This window comes from Anabas testudineus, chromosome 22, assembly GCF_900324465.2.
Source record: "Anabas testudineus chromosome 22, fAnaTes1.2, whole genome shotgun sequence".
Classification (NCBI taxonomy): Eukaryota; Metazoa; Chordata; class Actinopteri; order Anabantiformes; family Anabantidae; genus Anabas; species Anabas testudineus.
The window spans coordinates 19,787,564-19,810,575 of record NC_046630.1 but is presented as its reverse complement, the minus strand read 5'-3'; the positions used below and the strand labels follow the sequence as shown (position 1 = coordinate 19,810,575).

Here is a 23,012-nt window from a genome sequence, read left to right as displayed (position 1 = left end):
ATTTTCTCAAGGTTGTGTAGCTGACAGAGGGCTCCTATTGTGTCCTCTGACTATGTCAAGTATCTAGTATAGCATCAAGCGCTGAGCCTGTTTCATCACTAAAAAATTACTGCTGCTAGCATATAAGGTCTGATTGATAATAGCACTTAATTAGATCTAGACTTGAAATTTGGTGGGTTGGTGCTGGTGCGAAAGTCATAGTGACCTTGGTGTTGACCATTGAAGAGTTGTTCCCTCAGTGTGCAGTGTGCCCAGATCAAATATGGAATGGAAATTCCACTGTACCAATTGACTGTTGCCCATGAACTTCAGAAATCAATGAGTCATTCAGCATAGTGTTGGAAGTGCCATTGCATTCCCCCTCGTGGTGGCTTAACTCAGGTTAAGGTTCTTCATTTCCTGTCTCGCGTCAGTGACTGTGAGCTCCACAGGTAGAAAACTAGGAGTCTGAGGTTGTGTGGGGACATTACCAGCAGGCACAGGAAGGAATGTATCTCTGTCCTGGTGCATTGGGCCCTTGAAAAGCGGAGTGCTGTAGATCCATATTGACAAGCCCGATAGGAAATGGTGACAGGGCAGATTTAGTCAGTCCAGAGCGGCCAAGCATAAATGCATTGTGCTTAAGTATTGATGTCACTCTTAGTGTTGCACTCATGTAGCAGGTCCATTATGTCTGAAAAGACTGGGACACCATGTGCGATTGGAGCATTGTAAGAAGCCCTTTAGGTTTTGAATAAATAAGGTGATTTTTCAGATGTTAGTGTGAAGAGTAGAGAGTATCAAGTTCTTCATTCAAAAGTAAGTGATAGTGAACCTTTAGAATAGGTGTGATTTTGTACAATCCTAAATGTATCTGTCAATCAATGTGAAAATTATATTTGATTGTGATATTGGCAGTCATCCAGCACTACTACACCAAGGTCACATCTTCCAATTGTTAAATTGTTCAATTAATACCCTAAAAACTAAAACGCATTCAATTTGCAAAGCTACAACATAGAGTTGTACAGTTTATTGGCAGTCCTGTCCTTGCACGCTCAATATGTTGTAGTAGACTGGGCAACTTGGGCCTTTTACAATGTTTCCTTTGTTTTTGGTTTTTTTAAGTACTTTTGGTGATAGTAGAAAAACTGATAGTGTGTGTGTGTGTGTGGGGAGGAGGCGCCTGTGCTCATGTGACTTAACATTTGGGCTGCAGAGCGGGGTCCCTGTTTGTGTGTGTGATGTTTTAAATTTATTAAATGCATGCAGAGCAAAAATGAGCAGTAATTTTTAGTGGCTGTGGATCAGGATGTAGAGCAGTCATCTACCAGTCATCGGATTGGTGTTTCAATTCCCAGCTCCTCCTGCCACATGTTGAAGTGTCCTTGGGCAAGATACTGAACCCCAAGTTGCCCCAGATGAGTCAGGTCAGCTGCATGGCAGCTCTGCCATTTGTGTGTGTGTGTGTGTGTGTGTGTGTGTGTGTGTTTGTGTGTGTGTGCGCGCTTGTGTGTGATATGGGTGAATGAGACACAGTGTAAAAGTGCTTTGAGTACCAGTAAAGTAGAAAAGCGCTATATAAGTGCAGAACATTTACCATTTGTCTTTTTATCTCTGGTACCTGTTTGTCTTGTCCTCTGTGTGTGCAAAACCTGAAGATCCTTTGACTGAGGAGCAGGAGTGTTATATTTTCTCTGTATTACAATGGCAGTTGTTTGTGCGTGTGTGTCCTCCATGTGCCTCTGGGGCTTTAGTTAACGAGAGTTGCTGTTCAGCATCTCTAAAGCTCTGCTGTTGTCATCTCTGTTTTTTTAACCAGCATTAACCCCTCCCAGGCACTGGTCACTATGGACACCGAAGGGAAGCTGCTGGGTGTGGGGGTTATCATGTGACCTGTGACTTCTTTTAACAGTAGACCTATGCAGTTACAGATCCCTCTGTATTGTATCAGCACTATCTGATTACAGATCTCCTGTTACATTCAACATAGAAGAAAATCATCATGAATGATATGTCCTGAATTTATCCAACCTATATCTACCTGTGCCAGGTGAACACAGCCTGTCACATGATCCTGATATTTTTTTCATTTTCTCTTTAATGAAAAAAAGCTTTCATGTGACCTGGATACTAGCTGACGTGTCTTGCTTACATGAGGGGGACGAGGAGGACGAGGAGGAGGAGGAGGCAGGGGTGAAACAACAGGTAGCATAATAAATGTCGAGTGTGTCTGGTTACTCAGGGTACCTGAACAATCAGCTGCTCACCTGATATCTATTAGCTGTTGTTTCTTTTTCACCCCTGCTCCAGAGGGTGTTTTTGTAGTGACTTTACTCTTATTATTAATAATAAATTAATTATTAGGGAATAAATTATTTGTTGAGTGAATAAGTGAATAAAGCACAAACAAAGCTGAGATTTAAGGTGAGTTGGTCCATTACATGTTTATTATATCAGGAAAAGCTTGCAGTCATCATTCAGGAAGGTGATGATAATTATATACTTGATTGATTCCCCTGGGGAAATTGTTGTCAGACAGTACATGTTGGCACTACTATGGTGTTTCAGTGTCTTGTCCAAGGACACCTTAACATGTTCACAGGAGGAACTTAACTAAAATATTACCTGAAACTACATTAAACACTAATTAGATTTGATAAGGTGGTTTTGGAACAGTCTGACTGGGGTTCGAATCCCAGCTGTGGCCTACCTCCAATAGGGGTCCTTAGGCAAGACCTCCTTACACTTACCCTGCCTACCCCTGTAAGTCGCTTTGGATAAAAGTGTCTGCCAAATGACTAAATGTAAATGTAAGAAGTACTATTGAACTCCTTTCTTAGTCTGAAGACATGTCACCTGAAGGTCAGTTCCTTACAGTAGTTGCTGTGAGGTTATCTTGCACACATACTTGAGTGTTACGTTTTTTTGTTGTAGTTTTTTAGCACATTTTGTGCTCCCTGTTTCTACACTGCTGCCCTATCACTTTGTATGCTGCACACGTTCACAGAAACAGGAAGTGAAGGACACCCTTGACTTTAGCTGTGAAGTTTGACATCAGCTGTGACTTACAGCCCTACAGGTGTTGTGATGCACAAGCAGGTGTTAGCCACAGCTCATAAACCTGTGGGTGCATGTGTGTTTTTTTTTTTTTTTTTTTGCACAAGAGTGGGTTTAGTTTTATGTCCACACCCAAATGTGTCACACTGTGCCTGATGGTAGAAATAAGCACCACTTTTACTACATGTTCAGTAGTAAAACTGGAAGTACATTCTTTGCATAATCCCCCATCCCCAGGAATGTTGTCTCCATAAAACTCTGTGACTTGTGATTCATTTCATTATAAAATAATAATTCTGCCAGTTTCATTGATGTATCACAGCCTGTTCTCTCTTGTGCATGACTTGGTCATCTTGTCTTTCACACACACACACACACACACACACACACACACACACACACACACACACACACAAACACACACACACACACACACACACACACACACACACACACACACACACACACACACACACACACACAATTCAAGTATTAACATGGATGTTGAGTGGTCACTCTTTGTTCTCCTCTTAGAAATTATAATGTGCATTAATGTTATCCTTTAACATATAGAAGTATTTTTGTTCTGGTCAGACAAACCACCAAACCAGTCTGTTAATCCATTTGAAATTGTCTTTCTCAGTTGTATGTCTGTGCGTAAGTGAATTATACTGTGTAATATTGCTGCAACATTTGCTTTTCCAGTCACATGCAGTGCCTTGAGAAAATAGCTCTTCATGGGAGGTCTTTGCTTTCTCTCCTTCACTGGTGCCACTGGCCTAAAAACTGGTTCCCATATTGCGCATTGCAACATATGTTTTGTGCTGAGGTGATGGAGCAGTGGTTGGCTCAGAAAACACTGCAGCAACAATAGTTTCTTAGTTTGTCTGTTGCATCTTTACTTTCACTTTGTTCATCCTGGATCTCTTTCTGTTAGTCTACAACTACCGTCATAGCCTGGTGTCTCCCAGCTGTTAAGTGTTTCACTACTGGGCTAGCTGGTGGTATGTATGCAGCATGCCATTCGGCAGTGTAAATTGGTAAACATACAATTATTAGTAAGTGTAGATTCTTCACATCCACACTTCAGTTCATACTCTGCTCTGTGCCTAAATGCCCCACAACATAGGTGATCTAAACTTTGTACTGTCCCTGAATGCAGCACACTGGAGCAGTGGCTGATAGACATATCATACATTGCTCAAAAGTAAGCAATCCTGTCCTCATAAGGGAAGAGATATTGTTAGGAAGTCACTAATGATGACCTCCAAAAGGTCACCCCCAGAAGCCATAAGACATGCCTGTAAATGTGTGTCAGTCTCTGTTTCAGAATCATGCCTCCCCAAATTATTAGCATTAAAAGTTGTTTGTGTACCATGCTGTGGCATATTAGTAGCCACAGACAATATTACTCTATTGTAAACTCATGCCAAACTCCATAGCTCTTCTAGTAACAGTATTGTATTACATTTCCCGTTGTACGTACTTTGCCAACATCAATTTTCTTGCTACTGAAGGCTACTATGGAAAGATTTATGCTGTGCAGCTTTATTCTTTCTTTCATGTTTTCATGCATTAATTTTTCAGATAAAGATCAGATCACATTTTATAAGTCAAGAGCATTAACAACTGCAGTGTGTTAAAATAATATAAAAAAATTCTGATCTTTCATGTCTTGAGAACAACCATAAAAACCTCCACAGTGACAGTGGAAAAAGTATGTGAATCCTTTCAAATGAGTGAAAATGAGTTTGGTGGTGTGGACTAGAGCTACTTCAACTGACAAAAAAACACTGACTTTTAAAATTTGCTTTACACAAGAAGAATACGCTTATGTGATCCACGCCTCACCAAAAGGAGCTTTCAGAGGAACTACAATCAAGAATTAATTTACAAAAAGCTGGAAAGGGGTTACAAAGTGATGTCAAAAATTTTAGAAATTCACGAGTTCACAAGTCGACAAACAATCTACAGTGGAGACACTTTAGGACCGTGGCTGCTCTACCAAGAAGTGCTCTTGGAGTCAAAATGACTCCAAGAGCACAACAAACACTCATTAGTGAGGTAAAGAGGCAATCCCAAGTGACAGCCAGACTTGGGCCTGCTTTGCTGCATCATTGCCTGTCTAGCTTACAGTGATTGGGGGAGGAGATGAATTACCAAGTGTATCAAACAATTATTCAGCCTAATGTGACAATGTCTGTATGTCAGCTGACACTCTTTTGAAGTTGGGTGATGCAACAGGACAATGGCCCCAAAACACACAACAGAATGGCTTCAGAAAAACAAAATCCACCTTTTGGAGTAGCCAAGTCAGAGCCCAGACCTCAACCCAAAAGAGATGCTATGGTAGAACTTTAAGAGAGGGAGGGGTAGGGTTTGAGGCGGTGGGGTGTCAACCAGTAATTGATTGCACATACTTTTTCCACTAGCACTATAAGGTTTTTATGGTAGTTCTCAATAAAGACATAAAAGATCAGAATTTGTTAATTATTTTGGGCACATCACATCACCACTGTAGATAGATCAGTGTTTGTCATTTTTTTTGTTACCTTTTGGTGTGTAGCTTGTTGGAGCCTTGTTCAAAGGTCTCTCAGTGATAGTGATGAGGGAGGGGCACGCACTGCTACTTTACTTTCTCCCACTCTGTAATCTGCCAAGAAGCCAACTTGCAGACTTTCTTAGTATTTACTTCTTCAATTATATGAAGCACAAAAGCATATTAGGTATCATAAAAAACCTACACAGTTTGAGGTTGCCCTGAATGTGACTTGCGTAATTATTAATGTGTAAATGTAGTTTTGGCCCCTTATTGTTCAAATTGAGCAGCCGAGATGAGATCAGCTCCTGTCAGATGTACTCCAGTTGGAATTGTGGTTGTATCGATTAAACCAAACGTGCTGATAATGGCTGGGTAAGGCCTGAGGCCATTAGAAAAGCACAGTGGTTCACTAAAGAGCTTACTGTTCTGATTGGACATCAGCTAAAAGCAAAAAAATAAATAAAAATGGCCCAATTTGAAAAACACATTTTGTCTGTTTGTCACTCAACATGTAAGGCTGCATTCTTAGACATTTACTTTACATTTAAACAATGCAGGAGTCTGTTGGTGGAGGTGGTTGGGCGTTCATGTACTGGGGCCATGAAAATACAACCCAGAAAGCCTCATACAGTGGGTCACTGGACTGGATTTCAAAATAACGTATCAGAGAATAACTGGGGCTTCCAGTGTTCGCCATTTCTATGGGCAGCAACCTATAATCCTAAACCCCACTGTCCGCTGTCTGCACTGCTAAACTCAGCACTTCACACAGCACATGTGCTATTTTCACCTAGGGGCTCAGTCAAGGTACGAGGGACGAATGTTGACATCGCAACATTGCTTTCTCCCCTGAAATTTCCCCCATTTTGGGCCCTAACAAAACTCCCTAGTGCAGGACTGTGAGGACGTGACGGATAAACAAGAAATAATTTGATTAGATTATGGTTCATATAGTTATTTAGCAAATTTCAGACTAGATTTACTTAAGCAAAGTTCTTGTACAATAGTGAATTTTTTTTTTTTTTGTACTAAAACTCGGGCATGTTTGGTGTTGAGGTTAGCCTGTTCTCTAAACAGGAAATGAGTGCTGTCTCTTATTCCCTTAAGTCAACAAGAAAGTCAAGGCTTCCAGCTCATAATTATTCACCTTGAACTAAGGACACGTTACAATGAGAGCCTTTGTGTGTAAATCAGTTAACATACCAGATGTGTGGAAAGCTGACCTGTGCTCATTGCTCTGAAGGAAACTGTTTGATGTCGAACTGTATATTTACCAAAGATGTTTGGAAGTCAGTTTGATGGGGTTGTGTCATGAGGAGGGACTTACAGTCAGCTTCCTGTCACACTGTCATGGACATCTGGCAGACATTTTTTTATATGCATGTTTACAAGCTGCTTCACGTGTGTTTGTGTATACACATGCAAGCCGTGTGACAGGATGTGCCCACAGACTAGTTAATTTTCATTCATTTGTGAGATTAAATCTGTCTTGGTGGCCCGCTTCTGTAAACATGTGTATACAAACGCTTTGTGATGGAAAGTTAAAAACGAACAGGACAGAAGAGCAGAAATGCGTATCCTGTTCAGTTAGCTGAGAAGCGTGCTGAATGTTGGCAGGTATTAGTGCGTGCTTGGCAAACAATACTCTGCTTATTGTCAGAAATATAATGGCTAATAATAATTTTGTCTAAACTGCACTTCCCCTATGAGACATCCCATTCATGTTTTCTGTTTAGCCTAAATCTCTGACACTACAGACATCTGCAAAGAAGAAAAGAAGCCTCAGTGATGCTGTTGTAAACAAACAAGGCAGACCGGTTAAACATTGAGTGACCTACAGCAGGACCAGAAATCCAGCCTCCTTCCTGTCATTCCAAAGCTAATATTAGCTATTTGACGTACTAAATCTCAGTTTGTGGTGCTGAGTTGTAATGACTTGAGCAGCACAGAGCATTTCACATGACTGACAGAGAAAATTTGCCTCCTTAAGAATGCAGATATTACATCCACAGGTCAGGTTTAGCATAGCCTGTGCTGAAGGTCTAGTTTCAGCTGTGGGGCACGCTGCTATTATCACTTGCTCCGAGGAGGAGAATGAGCACAGAGGTAGAATGTGCTGTGCAAAGGGGTGGGCAAAGCTGGTGGATTGCCCGTTATAACTGTTTCACAGTCCAGCACTGTTATTTTAACCATCAGCACTGAAACTAATCACAGTATGTATGAACAGAACACAAAATGAAGGAACACAGACCCTGTGCTGCTCGCTTAATACGGTCAGATCCCTACAGTTATTTAAGGCTAAGTCTCCACTTCAGATTATTAACTGTAACACAGCATATAAATGCTCAGCAGTGTTTCCAAAACTGGCTTTCGTTCTTAGGACCTTCACAGATGCTGTTGCCTTGCTGAGAAACAAAGCTCCTCACTGTTTGGAGGTGCCTCACTCATCATGTCTTTCACACTCACACCAGAGTCGGAACAGTAATTCGACACAATTCCAAAACAAAAATCTGTGTGGTGCAAGGTGAGGCCATTTTGGTTCCATCAACAGGCGTCAGTGGGCAGCAGGGAATCTAACTCTGGGAGAGTTTCGGTACAGCAAAGGAATAAAGAACATAGTGGTGGGAGGTTTTTCCAAACAATGGTGCGAGGTCAGAGACAGTGGACATCTGATCGTCCACTCAGTCACTGATGGAGTCATGACGTGAGGACAGGGGACTGACAGCATGAAATGGGTATCTGAGAATCCATCAGTATCAGCTGGAGTCAACCTCAGATAAGTGAGGTTTATTCTCAATGGAACAGGTTGCCTTTGATTTTTAATCGGTTATACAAAACTAATTACAACTATTTTCTATTAACTTTTACTTGCTGTTGCAGTTTCATTGCAACCTTTTAGACAAGTTGCCAAAAAATTAGTAATTTCACGCCACAACAATCCCTCACAAATGGCTGTGAAATTCTGTTGGGACTGACTGAAACATTTTTGCCTGTGTTTTTGTCTGCCAGGATTGATGTTTGCTGTTTTGCTATCAAACTGTTAATCACCACATCAATGAAAAAACTTGTCTCTGAAGAACCTTGTCCAAATTAAAGTGCCTCCTTTTTTTTTTTTCACATCATTCAAAACCGTTTAGAAACTTGAAGATTGTTGGGTGTTGACAAATTAATAGTATTATTATTTTTTTTTTATTATTATCATGTGGTCAAATAATAACTATGTAAACTTTTGTCAGCAGCAAAGCTTAAATGATGCCATACTACATTACATTCATCCTGTGGCTTTTAATTTAAGTGCTTCAGTCTTACACAACCCAACACAATCCTCTTCAGAAGGAGTAAGTGCCTGTAGTGATGTCTGGTTTTCCATGATGTGGTGTGTAGTTCAGGGGGAACTGGCAGTTCCAGCCGCACTGACACAAACAAGAGTCTTATTTGTTTTTTGATTAGGTGTGTTGCGTCAGTCCGGATAATTTATAGGCGATTAATTATTCAGTAGTATGCAGTCATGCCAGAACACTCCAATGTTTCCTGGAAATATATCTCTGTCCTCCCTGGCTATCTCTTAAGGAAGTTGATCAAGGTTATTGGGTACTGGAATGTTTGTTAAAACCTTAGTTGCATTTTATACTTTATTATTTATTTGTAGAACTTTTTTTTTTTTTTTTTTTTTTTTTTTATTGTCTTTGGATCATTGGGTTTCCTTTTTAGTAATGAAGCCCTTCGTCATGGTACAGTTTGCACTACTTTGATAAGCTCTCGATGCTTTGTCATTGTTGCACAAATCCAGTCTTTGTGTTGCTTCAGCCATGTAGATAATGTTAACTAACTCATCCTGTGCCACTGGCGTTGTTCTCTGGGCTGTGCACTCTGCAGTGAGACAAACTATACCAGTTCCAGTTAGAACGTCTGCTTCACACCTTCAGATTGTCCTAAATGTACAGTGTCTGCTTTCCTCCCTTATTTTGGTGTTCAGACATTACGGGAAGTGTAACTTGTTGTTGCAGTGTTACATGGTCACAGAACTTCCCGTACTAACAGTATGCTGAGGCTGGGCATTCGTCCTTCTCACGTTATAAAAAATTACACATATTCTTACTTAACTTAACATGTTGGACATTAGATACATATCTTAACGAAGGACTTTTTCATTTTCTAGTTTTTTTGACTTTCGAACATTTAAGTCAATCTGCAAAGTTTGTTTACAACAGCATCACTAAGGTTTCACATTCACATTATCATTCACATTATGCTGCCTGTAGTGTCTGAGAGAATTACATTTTTGAAAAGAAATTTGTTTTCATTTTTACACCTTAGTAAGTTTGCTCTGGTCCAAATAACTTGATGAGTTTGTAAACTTGTAGCATTTTCTTCTTGGTTCGGTTTCTTTGCAGACAGAGAAAAATTTAAGCGTACCAAAATGTGTCCATAAAAACCATGATGCCTGCTTAGTAATGGCACCTAGTTCAAGAAATCTGGGAACCGGGTACTAAATTCTAACCTAATTCTCTCAGACACTACAGACAGCATAATGTGAATGATAATGTGAATGTGATACCTTAGTGATGCTGTTGTAAACAAACTTTGCAGATTGACTTGACTTTTGAACATTTAACAAAACTAGAAAATGAAAAAGTCCTTTGTTAAGATATGTATATTTTACATAAAATTAATTGGATAATCAAATCTCTGATCCATGCCTACTACTGATCGTAAAAACCAGCGCTTCCACATAAATTTTATGATCTATACCAGAACATATCTATAATGGTGTTGATGTTTGTCTCCATAAGAGGCGACACAAAGATACTGAGGCAGAAAGGAGTTGGAATCAATTTTGACCCCCTTCTATAAATCAGCCAAACAAATGCTTCCTAATCGACATTGTGCCTGATGCCACATAATAGCAGCAGACCTTGATTTTATTGTTGCATAATGAGTTCAGCAGCATGACCTGACATCAACTCTTAGCTAAGAATGTGATGTCCCTTTTCCCAGCTGTTTCAATAATGTGCCAGAATCAGATTAAATTATCTGCAAATGGGTAAGCTAATGTCATGCCTCACAAAGTTGTGCTTTTTTTAAATGATTCAAAAAGCTTTGATCAGGTAGTTCCTGATTGAAATCACAATTTTATTTAGTGGTGATACTGTGGCTTTGCTTAAAACAGCATTTTTCATATGAGTGTTCATACGAGTTTTCCTGAACACATTTTTACTGAAAAAAGCAATTCCTTGGTATTGGCAATAAAGCTGAAATGTTTACCCTAGTATCTAAAAATGTTAAATACTTACCCAGCCCTAGTACTCTTACTGCTTTCTGCATTGTTTGGCATCAAAGCAAGTTTTAATTTTCATGAATTAACAGCTGAAGTCTGAAAATCACTGGCAGTCCTCTCTGTCCTCGCTCAGGCTCTGTTTTTGTCATCTTTTACACATTTCATTTGTAGTGTCAGTCATTGTCGAACCTCAGAAAAATATCTGATCATATTTCAAAACCAGTTTGTAGTTTACATAAATGCACGTCATTGCAATGAGTTAACTGTTCAGTTGTCCTGTACCTTAAATTGATTTCCGTTGATTTCCGTTTCTGATACCTGACATTTGGTTTGATACCAGTAGCCTGTTTGTACCATTTACTTTTTGTGTTGAACTAGTCATGAGTGTGCCTTATGGCTAGACGATGGTGCACATCCTCCTATTGTCTTACTGTTTCTATTAAAGATGGAATTTTAACTGATGCAAGTACCGCATGTAATTGGAGATATCTTATCTCTTCTAACACGAATGCACAATAACCAGAACACTATTCTAAACACCTCCTCAAGGAAACATCTGTTTTCAGTTTATATGCTTTTGTTGTTCTTCAGAGTGATAGCATGCACTGCACAAGTTCACGTCATTATGGTGATTCAAACCCCACACCTGATGTGTGTTTGTAGCTGCTAGAGGGCACGCAACAATTTAGCATTCTGGTAACTTAGTAGTAACACAGTGGCAAGAAAATATATGTGAACCTTTTGGAATTTTCATAAAACGTGATCTCAAGTCAACAGTATTAACAAATGCAATGTGCATAAAATAATAATACAAAACAATTCAAATCTTTCATGTCTTCAACGTGAACAACCATTTAAAACCTCATTACCTCAAGCAAACTCAAAAAGTTAGTGTTTTTTGTCAGTTGAAGTAGCTCTAGTCCACATCTCTTAACACTTATGCTAACACCAGTTAGCTTTTTGAGGGTTTACATACTTTTTTTCACTATCACTGTGAGATTTTTATGGTTGTTCTCATTAAAGACATGAAAGATCAGATTTTTTTTTTGTATCGTTATTTTATGCACACTGTATTTGGTAATACTCTTGACTGAGATGAAAATCATGTCACAATAATGACAAATTAATGCACATATTTTTTTTGCCATTGTAAGAATAAGGCTTACAGGATGCCTTGCTATGCTTTGCTTCCTCCAGGTTCTGGTGCTAGCTTCCAGTACTTGATGATAAGACAGGGCCGTAAAACAATCTTGACAATTATTACCATATTTAAAAATTCCAGAACAATGATCATAAACAGACAAGTTATCTTTCACCAATTTATAGTATGTGCTGTGCATCTAGGTTTGTCATCTTTGTATTGGTCAGGAAATCCATTGCATCAATACATTCAGTCCCTTCTTCCTCCATAAGCAGTATCAACAAAAGACAGGACTATGCTGTATCTGATTAAGAAACGCAAAACAAACATTAAGTGGTATTTTTGGTCTGGCCAAACTGTGTTATTATTTTGACCATGTCTTTTTCATTCATTTGTTTAAAGTATTTGTGGGGCTTTTAATGTGTTCAACTTCCTGGAGAAAGGAAATATGAGTAAAAATATGAGCCATTACTCCTGGTTTAAATCACACCAAGTCTCCCTTTCTCTCTCATAGTCTGCATTTACATCTTGCGTGACTTCTGCAACACAGTACATATTCTCAAGAATAAAAAAAATTCCCCATTCTGAGCCGAAAAGAAAAAAGAAAAATAGGATTGATATTTTACCCAGAATCACTCAGCCTTAGGGTATAGAGATTTCTGTCCCACTTCCACAATAGATTTTCCCCTTGCCTCTATTCTATTGTGTATATTTGCACAGAGACTTACTTCATTCTGAGATTTTATTTTTGGGCTTTTTCTTCATGTTATGCTTAATGCTAGTAAAATACCATGGTATATCAACAAAGAGGTCCCTTTCACTTGCAACAGTCCATCTACATCAGAAAGTCACAGTTACTTAACTTAAATGTAACAAACCTTTGTTTGATTTTACTAGCAAGATTAGTTGTAAAGCCTTCGTGTTTTGACTTTACAGGGAAGAGGCCCTTGTAAGTGTAAAAATACACTTGGAACAGAAGTTAACTCTGATGCGGAGAGGTAGCTTAGCTCTCTACAGCCTACAGTCTAGCTGCGACTGCCAGGTCTCAGCAGTGTTGCTGAGTCATTGAGGGGACAAATGCAGGGTGTGCATGTTGACAGATGGTCCAGGTGAAGGTGAGTGATGCTCATGACATCCCTCCCACACCACAGCTTTGTATACAGCGCTGTTGGATAATTTATAACACCTATTTATACTCCCATTGTAACAGAACCTCTCTGCTGAGAGATGTTCAATCACATTTGTTTCAGGTTTCCTTTCTTTATTTTACTATAGACCTTGGTCCATTTTCTAGACAGTGTAATAAAAGTCAACACTTTCTACAACTGTACTCATAATATTGTAAAATCATAATAAAGAAAAAAATCAGGAACATGATAACAGTACTTCTGAATGTTAGTTTGTTAAATCTTCATTTTACATGTAGTAATTTAATTATTAACCTGTCAGAGATTAATAACATTTTATCCTCATTTGATTTTAAGCAAGGCATTCTTTTATGGTACGGTTTCTGCTTCTTTACCTAATAAATCATATTTTGCATAATAATGTAGTAGAACATACAAGGTTAAAGTTTGTATTGATTGCATAATGAAACGGAATCTGTTAAATTATATGATAAGATGCTTATGCTTGAAATTTACTAAGTTAATTGCAAAAACATCCATAAGACCATACCAAGTATTTACTGTACCATGACACCAGAGGAAACATTTTCCTGTGGGGGTTGCTACCAGATAAATATGACTTAAACTAAAATGAACAATGGGTGTAGCTATGAACAAAAACTAATTTATAATTTAATTTGAACTTGGCTGTCACATTGGGTTGATGATTGCTTCAGTTCGGTGCTATTCTGATTATACAATTTAGAATAACCCTAAATGTAGTGTAGTGTTAATAGAACAGCTGTTTGAAAGCAGGTACCCACCACAAAAAATGTGTTGGAGAGTAAAGGTTTAGCTACAAACAGTTAGCATCAGAGGTGATTGGTGGCGTAACTGTCCCTTGCGTGAATTGCACAGTGACAGGCCAGTCAACTTACCCGACATGCTTGTACTGGCCCCAGGCCATTAGGCCAGTCCCCATGATGAACCTGTACTGGTTTATTGCAAAATTTGGCTTAGTCTAAATAACCTAGAATGGTGAACCATGAGTGGTTTTAACGATACTACCCTTAAACCCAACTTTCCTCCAGAACTTAATGTTAGATGTTACTGACTGAGATTGGAGCTTTACAAGTCAAACCTTCTAAAGCAGCATGGTTCCACAAGTAATATTGTCATTCAAGTTCCCACTTCTGTGTGGCTTGCAGCATTGCTAGTGTTGCTTTTGTTTCGCCCTAAAGAATGTCCAAGCTTTTCCGAAGTCATGCTGTTAAGCTTGTTTTGTCTGATGCCCTTTTATGTTCAGTCCTGGTTAGTGGAGGGAAGGGGAGGAAATGCAGAGAAAGTAATGGTTTACAGACATCATGACTTAAATGCAGGAAGGTCAATACGCTTTATATTCCTGGCAGAGACGCCACCCACGTCACACCACTGTCTGTGAATAGGAGGAAGACTTCCTGTGTTTGAACTGTTGTAGTAAAATAAGGACAGACTTCCTCTTCTGTGGATCTGTCTGTTTTTTAAAGGGCTAGTGCCAAAGAGAATTGAGACCTGACCTTGTTGTTGATGTATCATAGTTAAAATACTTGATTATGTTGTCAGGTAGTTGTAGTGTTAATTAAATAAAGATAAGATATTAGATGGAAGTAGAGTCAATTCAAATCTCACATCTTACACATTTCACCTTATCTAAATAAACAGCATCCACAAAGGAGGAGGCTCTCTCAGCCAGTGCACTGATCAGTCTTTATTTTGTTACCACACTTTGAGAACAGTTCCATAAAGTTCTGTCACACTCAGCTATGGAAAGTGCTCTACTTAGTCGCAAAACCAGTGTTTCTACTGTGGTCGGTGTGCGGTGTAAAAACACGATTTCATCTTTTGTCCTTTTTAGGAGCCATTCGAAGATGGCTTCGCCAATGGTGATGAGCTGACGCCAACGGATGATGCTGCTGCTAAAGAGTCAGCAGAGTCCAAAGGAGTGGTCAAGTTTGGCTGGATTAAGGGGGTGCTGGTGAGTCTTTTCTAGTCAATTAATATTCTGTATTTATTTTCCCTGTCTGCACTCAACACTTAAATACGTTAAAGTGAAATTATTTTGTCATCCTGTGCAGGGCCAACTGCAAACAATATGATTTAATTAAATACTTTAATAAATAATCTTTTCTGTTTGTGTGTGACTGAGACCTCTTCACTCTGTGTGGGGCAGTGCAGAAAAATGTTAATTTGACCAAACAGTAGCCAGAAAGAAGCTTAAAAAGCATCTACATTACTTTATTAATAGAATCACAATTATGACAACTTTTGAGACTTTACAACCGTCAAAATATATTATGTGCTTGTATTAGGTAAAGTTTTTACATGATGCACATTGACCTTAGTGTTTTGCCATCCAGTTAAACTCAGGAAAGTGGATCAAAGTGGATAATGTAACACTATGTAGTATAATTTGAACTGGAAGTGCAAGTAGATGACACACTGTTAAGGATTTTAGACCATGAGTGTGAATTACTAGTGGCCCAGATAGTGGTTTGGATGTTTAGTGGTTCAACCACTGAGGAAGAAGTCACTCATAACAGAAAGATGTGGTTCACGCTGAGCTGTGTTTGGTGGTGTGTGTTTAATTTTGTTGAAAGTTCAGTCAGCAGAGGATGATTACTTTATATTAAGATGTGTCTGGATATTATCTTCCTGCTTTTACTTTGACATGACTAGACCTTACTTCCTCTCCAATATAAACCATGCACTACTTGTCATGTCTCCTGGTGTCTGTAAATTTTCTTAGAATGACTTTACAGTGTGACACCAGTTGATCGATTTAGGGAAGACAGGGTCTTACATCAGGATTAGCTGAACCACTGAAACCTGTACTCCTGAAGCTGCGAGAGAGATTCTGTGTTGCCCTAGAACTCTTCAACAGAGTGAGGAAATAAAGTGTTAAGAGCTGAGAAGAGATTACATCCATGTAAGTAGCAAGGCACCCCAATCAATGACCTACTGTAAGCAGCAAGCAAGCAATGAATTGAGCACAGTCTATGCTGTGTTTGTTAGGTAGTTCTTAGTGATTTTTTACATTTTGATGAATTCAGTTGTGTTACAACTGTCTTTCAATATTTTTCTCCTGACTGGCTTAGCTCACTGACCAAAAAGCTGAGGTAGTAGAAGTACACAAACTCAAGTAAAAGTACTTGCTTGTTCTACTTTAAGTAGAAGTACCACTTTAGGTTCTTTAATCAAGTTGAGGTGCATGCTTTAAATTTTACTTAAGGTACAAAATACTAGGGTAGAAATAAAACATGGAAATGGTTTAACTGTTTGAATATACTGTACAGCTAAATTTGAACCAGTTTATGTACTTGGATAATCCATAATGATACATAATCATGTTTTAGTTGATTTGATTTGTATACAATTTAGAATAACCCTAAATGTAGTGGAGTAAGGACAATTACCTCAAAGCTGTAACTACTATACCCCTATACTGTAACTATGGGTGTAAGTATTCCAAATCCACAGTTCAGGCCATACTTTGGGTTTTTGTTTTGTTCATGTTTTTTGGGTTGAGGACCTACACTCCGTTCTGTGCCTGAACACACCAGAACAGCAGCGAATAGACTGCTAAGACTGCTTGGACACAGTGTTAGTTTCTTAGCATTAAGCCAGTGTACAAATGTAGTTGATAGGTCCTCTTACAACAAGAAATATCAGCTTTGGGGTTATTTATTTTTAAACAGGAACTTTAATTTTGTCTTGCTTTGGCAGATACCAAAACAGCTACTTGAGCTTGAAATGAGTCACAGGTTAAAAATCTTTACCATGAGTTATTTTTCTTCATGATAATTATAAATTTTTTTAATGGCCTAACAGTACAGGCACATTTAACCTTTTGCTGCCTTAGAAAATCTAATAGGTTCAAGCACACAGTGTGTTTCAGTATTGAGATGGAAGCAGCTATTGTTGCTACGATTTATTGACCAGAATTGTACAAATCAAACGTGAAAGCACTACATTGACATACGCCTTAATGCTAGTCAACACACCAACACAAACCTGGACTGCTGTTAACAAAACCCTTCATAAGAGTGAAGGAGCTGCATTTAGGCATAAGAAATGTTTGGTGTCTTTGGCAAACTGTGCTAAAGGTGCTAAATTCAGAAGTTAGGTAGCTACATTGATGATGGAAAGTCTTGCTATGTGCTGCTGCCCCCACAGTAACATTCTCCCTTTTTTTGCAGGTGCGCTGTATGCTGAACATCTGGGGAGTGATGCTCTTCATCCGCATGTCGTGGATCGTGGGTCAGGCTGGAATTGGTAAGTAGAGTCACCTGCTAACCCAGTGTACAGCGCATACACAGCTAATACTACAAATCCCAGAATGTTTTGCTAGTGCGTTGTCGCATCAGTTGAGACCGCCAAGCGCCCTCTCCTTTTCTGTTGACAATTATTAGCATCAATGCAACCAGTCACATTGGACAAACTTAATCCACCCCTCCCCAAAACTAGAAAAAGTGCACAGTTTGCTAAAAAACTCAGCGTACTCCGTACTGAGTTTACACAGTGATTTGACGACTATGAAGCCCAGAAATGCAGATTTGAACTGCTCAGTAATCCGTTTGTGGTCGACGTGGAAAGCTCAACAGCCAAACTCCAAATGGAGATGATTGAACTCCTGTGTAGTAACACGCTCAAGTCAAAGTATGACTCTGTGGGTGCTGCACAGTTTCCATGTTTCCTCCCCGACACACTGCCCCAACTCCATGCCCAAGCTGTTTAAATGCCCTCTATTTCCGGCAGCATATATCTATGTTGATGAAGAGGAACAAAACACCACTCAGGAAACGTCTCACTGATGAACACCTTCGCTCAATATTGAGGATTTCCTCAGCTCAGGACCCTAACCCCAGACGTTGATGCACTTGCATCTAAAAAGAGATGTCTGGTATCTGACTTGAACCAATGTGCATCAGAGTAAATCAGAGTGTAGCAAACTGAGCTTGAATGAGGCTGTCTTTATGAACTTTTTCTACTCCAAGGCATGGACTGGTAATAGTTGAAAGTTTTTTGGTGGTTTTGTTGTTGTTTCAGTGGTGGAAAAAAAACTTTCATTAAAAAGGAACTCGAAAGACTACAGATAGAGACATAATAAGAAATGAATACCACTGATGTGTTGTGAGAAATGTAATTTCTCATTTGTTTAGAATATTAAACTTTTCTTGCTCCAGATTTAATGTTTACGCAAAACTAAAGTTTGTTTCCATATGAAAAGGTTCAACATTGCATATCTGGAGAGATGGCAAAACATGCACAATTGCAGTTCATTTTTCAATAAAGTTTGAGTTTGGCCCGCAACTTCGTCCTAGTTTTAAATTTTGGCCCACTGCGAATTTGAGTTTGACACCCTTGACATAGAGGATCCAGCTCTACCCCCAGAACAGAGACAACCACCTTGATCAGTTTAGAGTCAGCCTGTTAGTGTCTGCCACCTTCATGTTGCGGCTCCAGCAGACCACAGCATATAAGATAAAACTGGCCACCACAGACTGAACACCCGCAGCCGCAAGTACATCTGGCTCTGAGCCTTATTGTACAGTGGTGTTGTACTGTTCTTTGTTCAAGTGCACTCCCAGGTATTTGTACTCAGATACGACCTCCACCCCCTCCCCCTGTATAGAGAGAGGGATGATGGGACTCCCAGATTTCCGTAAGTCATTCACTAGCTCCTTCTTTTACTGATATTGAATTGAAGATGGTTTAGTCCACACCAATCCAAAAAACTGTCCACCACTTTCTGGTACTCTGTGATGTTTCAACCCTGATACCGTTCCACAACTGCAGAGTCATCAGAGAACTTCTGAAGATGACAGGACTCTGAGTTGTACCTAAAGTCTGAGGTGTACATAGTGAAAAGAAATGGAACAACTGTGAGAAACTGTGCTCTGTGGAGCACCTGTGCTACAGACCACAGTGTCAGACACACAGTTCTGCAGGCAGACATACTGTGGGTAGTTGGTGAGGTCCATGATCCAGGTAATCAGGCGAGTGTTAACCTACATGTTTTTTAATTTCTCTCCTATCAGTGCAGGCTGGATGGTGTTGAAAGCACTGGAGAAATCAAAAAACATGGTCCTCACTAAGTCCCCAGGCTTGTTCAGGTGGGTGTAGGTGCGATGGAGCAGATTTTTTGTTGGCGTAATTTACTCCAAGTTGGGGTTAATAAGCAAACTAGAGAGGGTTAAATGGTTTGACCAGAGATCCAGGATCAGCCTCTAGAAAGCCTACGTCATATGTGAGGAAATGCGTTATGGTGTAGACATTTAAAGTAGTGTGCAGTCTGCCTGTGGTTAAAGTGTTGCTTCACTAGCAAAACTTTATTTCCTGCATTGTAATACCTTATTGCGGACCAAGCATAGATGACAGTGTTGAGTAGATGTCACATCAGATCTGTTTAAATGGACCAAGAGATCACTGAAAATCACCACTTTTCCACAAGGTATATAATTCACTGGAGTTTATGGCGATAATGTGCATCTGTTGTCGTTCAAAGAGAAACAAAGCAGTCAGGCTGGTCAGGAGCCTATTTGATGTACAGCCAGGTTTTTACTGTGATGTGACAAAGACTGCACATAACTGATAAATTTAAACCTTACAGTCCAGAGACGTTACTGAGCCGTGTGGCACACAGTCTGTGTTTACTGATATTCTCGTGCTCACTAAGTGTTCATTTCCGACCCTGTGTTAGTGCCTTTTCTCACTTCACACACGACACAACTCATACCCTGACCTCCAACAGCACTTGTTGATGATTCTCCACTTGAATGTGAAATTTCACCACAAAGCGACACATGTGGCAGACTTTTGCTGTGGCAGCTCCTCTCCATCGTGATGCTGCTACTTTTCACAGAGCTCAGCATGATCAGAAGGCCTGCTACAAACAATGTTGCACATTTTTTCATTTAAGAGATTGGTAGAGTTCACACTGTTCTTTCTTCTGCAGCTCTCTCCTGTTTGATTGTTGCCATGGCTACAACAGTGACAACCATCACCGGCCTCTCCACCTCTGCCATTGCCACCAACGGCTTCGTTCGAGGAGGTACGCGTGATTTTCTTTTATTTAGACACAAAAGACAATGTCAGAAAAGCAGAAAACTCCAGTGATTGACTTTAACCCTCCTGTGGAGTAGCATGGTTCTCATGTAACATCTCATATCTACCTGCTGCTCAATGTGGTAATCCATCTGTGTGATTTTAAGCAGCGTGAGCAGCCAACAGTCATCCATCACAGTGCAGCATATTGTGTGCAGCTTTATTAGAAGTCAGATGAACAAAGGGTTAAGCACACATCTCTTTCCGCTGTCTTAGTGAGAGAATAAATTCAAGATCACAGCAGTTTGTGTTGAAGTCAATGAAAGCAATGTTAGAGTGGGGGGTCTGACACATTCCTGAGTTACTGGATCAGGCAAAATAGCCTTTTTGTAATCAGGTCAATATTTCATAGTGAGATCAAGATTAAATTATTTTGTATCCAAACATTGGATAATTTCCTGATGTGTACACCTGAATTTGCTGTACATACATGCTATAGAACCACATCAGGAAGTGTTTACACTGTGCCATACTAGCAGGCAGTTTGAAGACCCAGCCACGGTAGAGAGAGTGGGGTGGGAGTCATGACATCAGCACATACAATTCTGGACTCCATTCTCACCTCTGCACATCTAACTAATCATGGTGTGGTGTGAATTTGAATGATGGAACACTGGTTCTGGAAATTGTCATACACAGATCTTCTGTAATCTCATTTTGGAAAGGGGCAGGTTTTCCAAAGCTGGTCAAACATTCAAAAAGGTTTGGTCATAGAGGTTAAGCAGTCTTTAGAGCCCAATTCAACTTATACTCACCTCAAATGTTCAGAACCACAGGTACACAGAAAACAGTTAGGAACCGTCTCCAGAGCAGCCCACACTCCACATCAAGTACTAATGTGTACTACTTTGTACTAGTGTCACTCTGCTAATCAGCTGCTTGAAAAAGCATGTCTTACTACTCATGCTACTTCTAGCACTGTTCTGCCGGCTAAAATTGCCTGCAACAAAGCAGCTTAAAATTACACAGACGCCTGTCTGGACAATTGAGCAGCACACAGACAGTTGCACTGTGTTGCAGTTTCTAGTGATAAAAAGGAAGGAGGAAATCATATTGGCAATCAGTGTTGCTTCTAAGCAACCTGTGCCAGAGCTGTCAGAAAAACAATCTCTTTTACCCTTTTTCACCACTCATACACGCAGACTCAAACAATGGAGGTGTTACAGGATGCTATTTAATGAGAGCAGATTCTCAAATAACATCTCAGTGCTGCCCACCATGACTTAAACACTAAAGTGACTCAGCAGCATGATGAAAGGAAGCCGAGAGACCTTTATGCAAAACAGAATTGACAAGTTGTCTAATATTGGATATGTGTATCCTACTTAGTCTGACGAGACGAGTTACTTCAGTCCAATACTGGAGGCCCTGGTTCAAAAATATGCATGTAATAAGCTTCAATTACTTATAGGATGGATGAAGAAAGATTAACAGGGAGAATGCAGTTACTGAACACGACACTCTAGAGTGAGGACATGTCATTCTGCAGGATTTTTTGGACTACAATTAGTCTACTTAATGTTTTACAATAGTACAATGAGACTACAGCCTAATCAACCATGACAGATTTCTTCCTTATAAACTTCAGCTCCTCAGCCAACAGAAGCCATGGTGACATTCAGAGAGGTATATGTTCAGTTCACAGCAGAGAAAATGGCAATGATGATATAAATGACAGGTATGTGTATGCAGGTAGTTATGGATAAAGTCAATAGGTTAGTTTTTAATACTCTGTTTCTGATTCAAACCTCCGGCTGAGATAAATTTTATAGTTGCACATGCATGCTACTCAAGGCCACCATGGTAAGTAAGTAACTTGTAGAGCAACCAGGATTAGTGGTTCAATTCCCGGTTCTTTCTAGCTACCTGCAGAGGTGTCCTTGGACAAGACACAGAAAACCTATAGTAGTGCCAATATGAACTGTCTGGCAACTGTCCAAGGGGAACAATAAAAGAATGTCATTGTTATTCACTTGAAAGTAGCTTTGGATAAAGGCGCCAAATGACTAAATTTAAATATGCAAAGTGTATGTGCCTGTAAGGGGTTTTGTTCTATCCTCTGCATGTCTTCAAACCCCAAGTGGAGTGGCTTAAGAGTATAAGTTTATATCAGTTTATTTATGTTCTTTCTAGGTGGAGCATATTACTTAATTTCAAGGAGTCTGGGGCCAGAGTTTGGAGGCTCCATTGGTCTGATCTTTGCCTTCGCCAATGCAGTGGCTGTAGCCATGTATGTAGTGGGCTTTGCAGAAACTGTTGTGGAACTTCTTGCCGTAAGTCTCTCAACACCTTAATTAAGATTAATAACTTATTCACAGAAATTCCAAAAATTAATGGAACATAACATTGACATAACATTTGGCCCTGATTTAGCTGCATAATTCTGTACTAAAAGTCTAAAACCCTAAAAGGTCTCCTCTCTGATTGATACAATCAGACTGACTCCAAAACCTGAAAATTTCAAAGAACTGCAATGTGTGTACAGTCAATCATTTAATGAAACTTAGAATTCTCTCTCAGGATGCAGATATCGTCATGACGGATCAAACCAACGATATCCGAATCATTGGCACCATCACAGTAATCCTTCTGCTTGGCATTTCTGTGGCAGGAATGGAATGGGAGGCCAAGGTATGAACATGATCTAATCTGAAACAGTGACAGTGAACATAAGTTGCATACAAACTAGAATGTCCTAAAAGATCTGATTAAAAAAAAGCCCATAACAGACTCCAAAAATAAACCCCTTTCAAACTCAGGACA

General features: G+C 39.6%; 1 protein-coding gene across 1 annotated transcript in view; it reads left to right on the top strand.

Annotated features, from left to right (window-relative positions):
* Window positions 1-23,012, top strand: part of slc12a2 (solute carrier family 12 member 2) — a 54,441-nt gene that overhangs the window by 5,692 nt on the left and 25,737 nt on the right. The window contains exons 2-6 of the mRNA XM_026338850.1: window positions 15,001-15,120; window positions 17,342-17,417; window positions 20,101-20,196; window positions 22,383-22,522; window positions 22,770-22,880. Of these exons, the coding sequence (XP_026194635.1) occupies window positions 15,001-15,120; window positions 17,342-17,417; window positions 20,101-20,196; window positions 22,383-22,522; window positions 22,770-22,880 (543 nt within the window). The remainder of the gene's footprint in view (window positions 1-15,000; window positions 15,121-17,341; window positions 17,418-20,100; window positions 20,197-22,382; window positions 22,523-22,769; window positions 22,881-23,012) is intronic.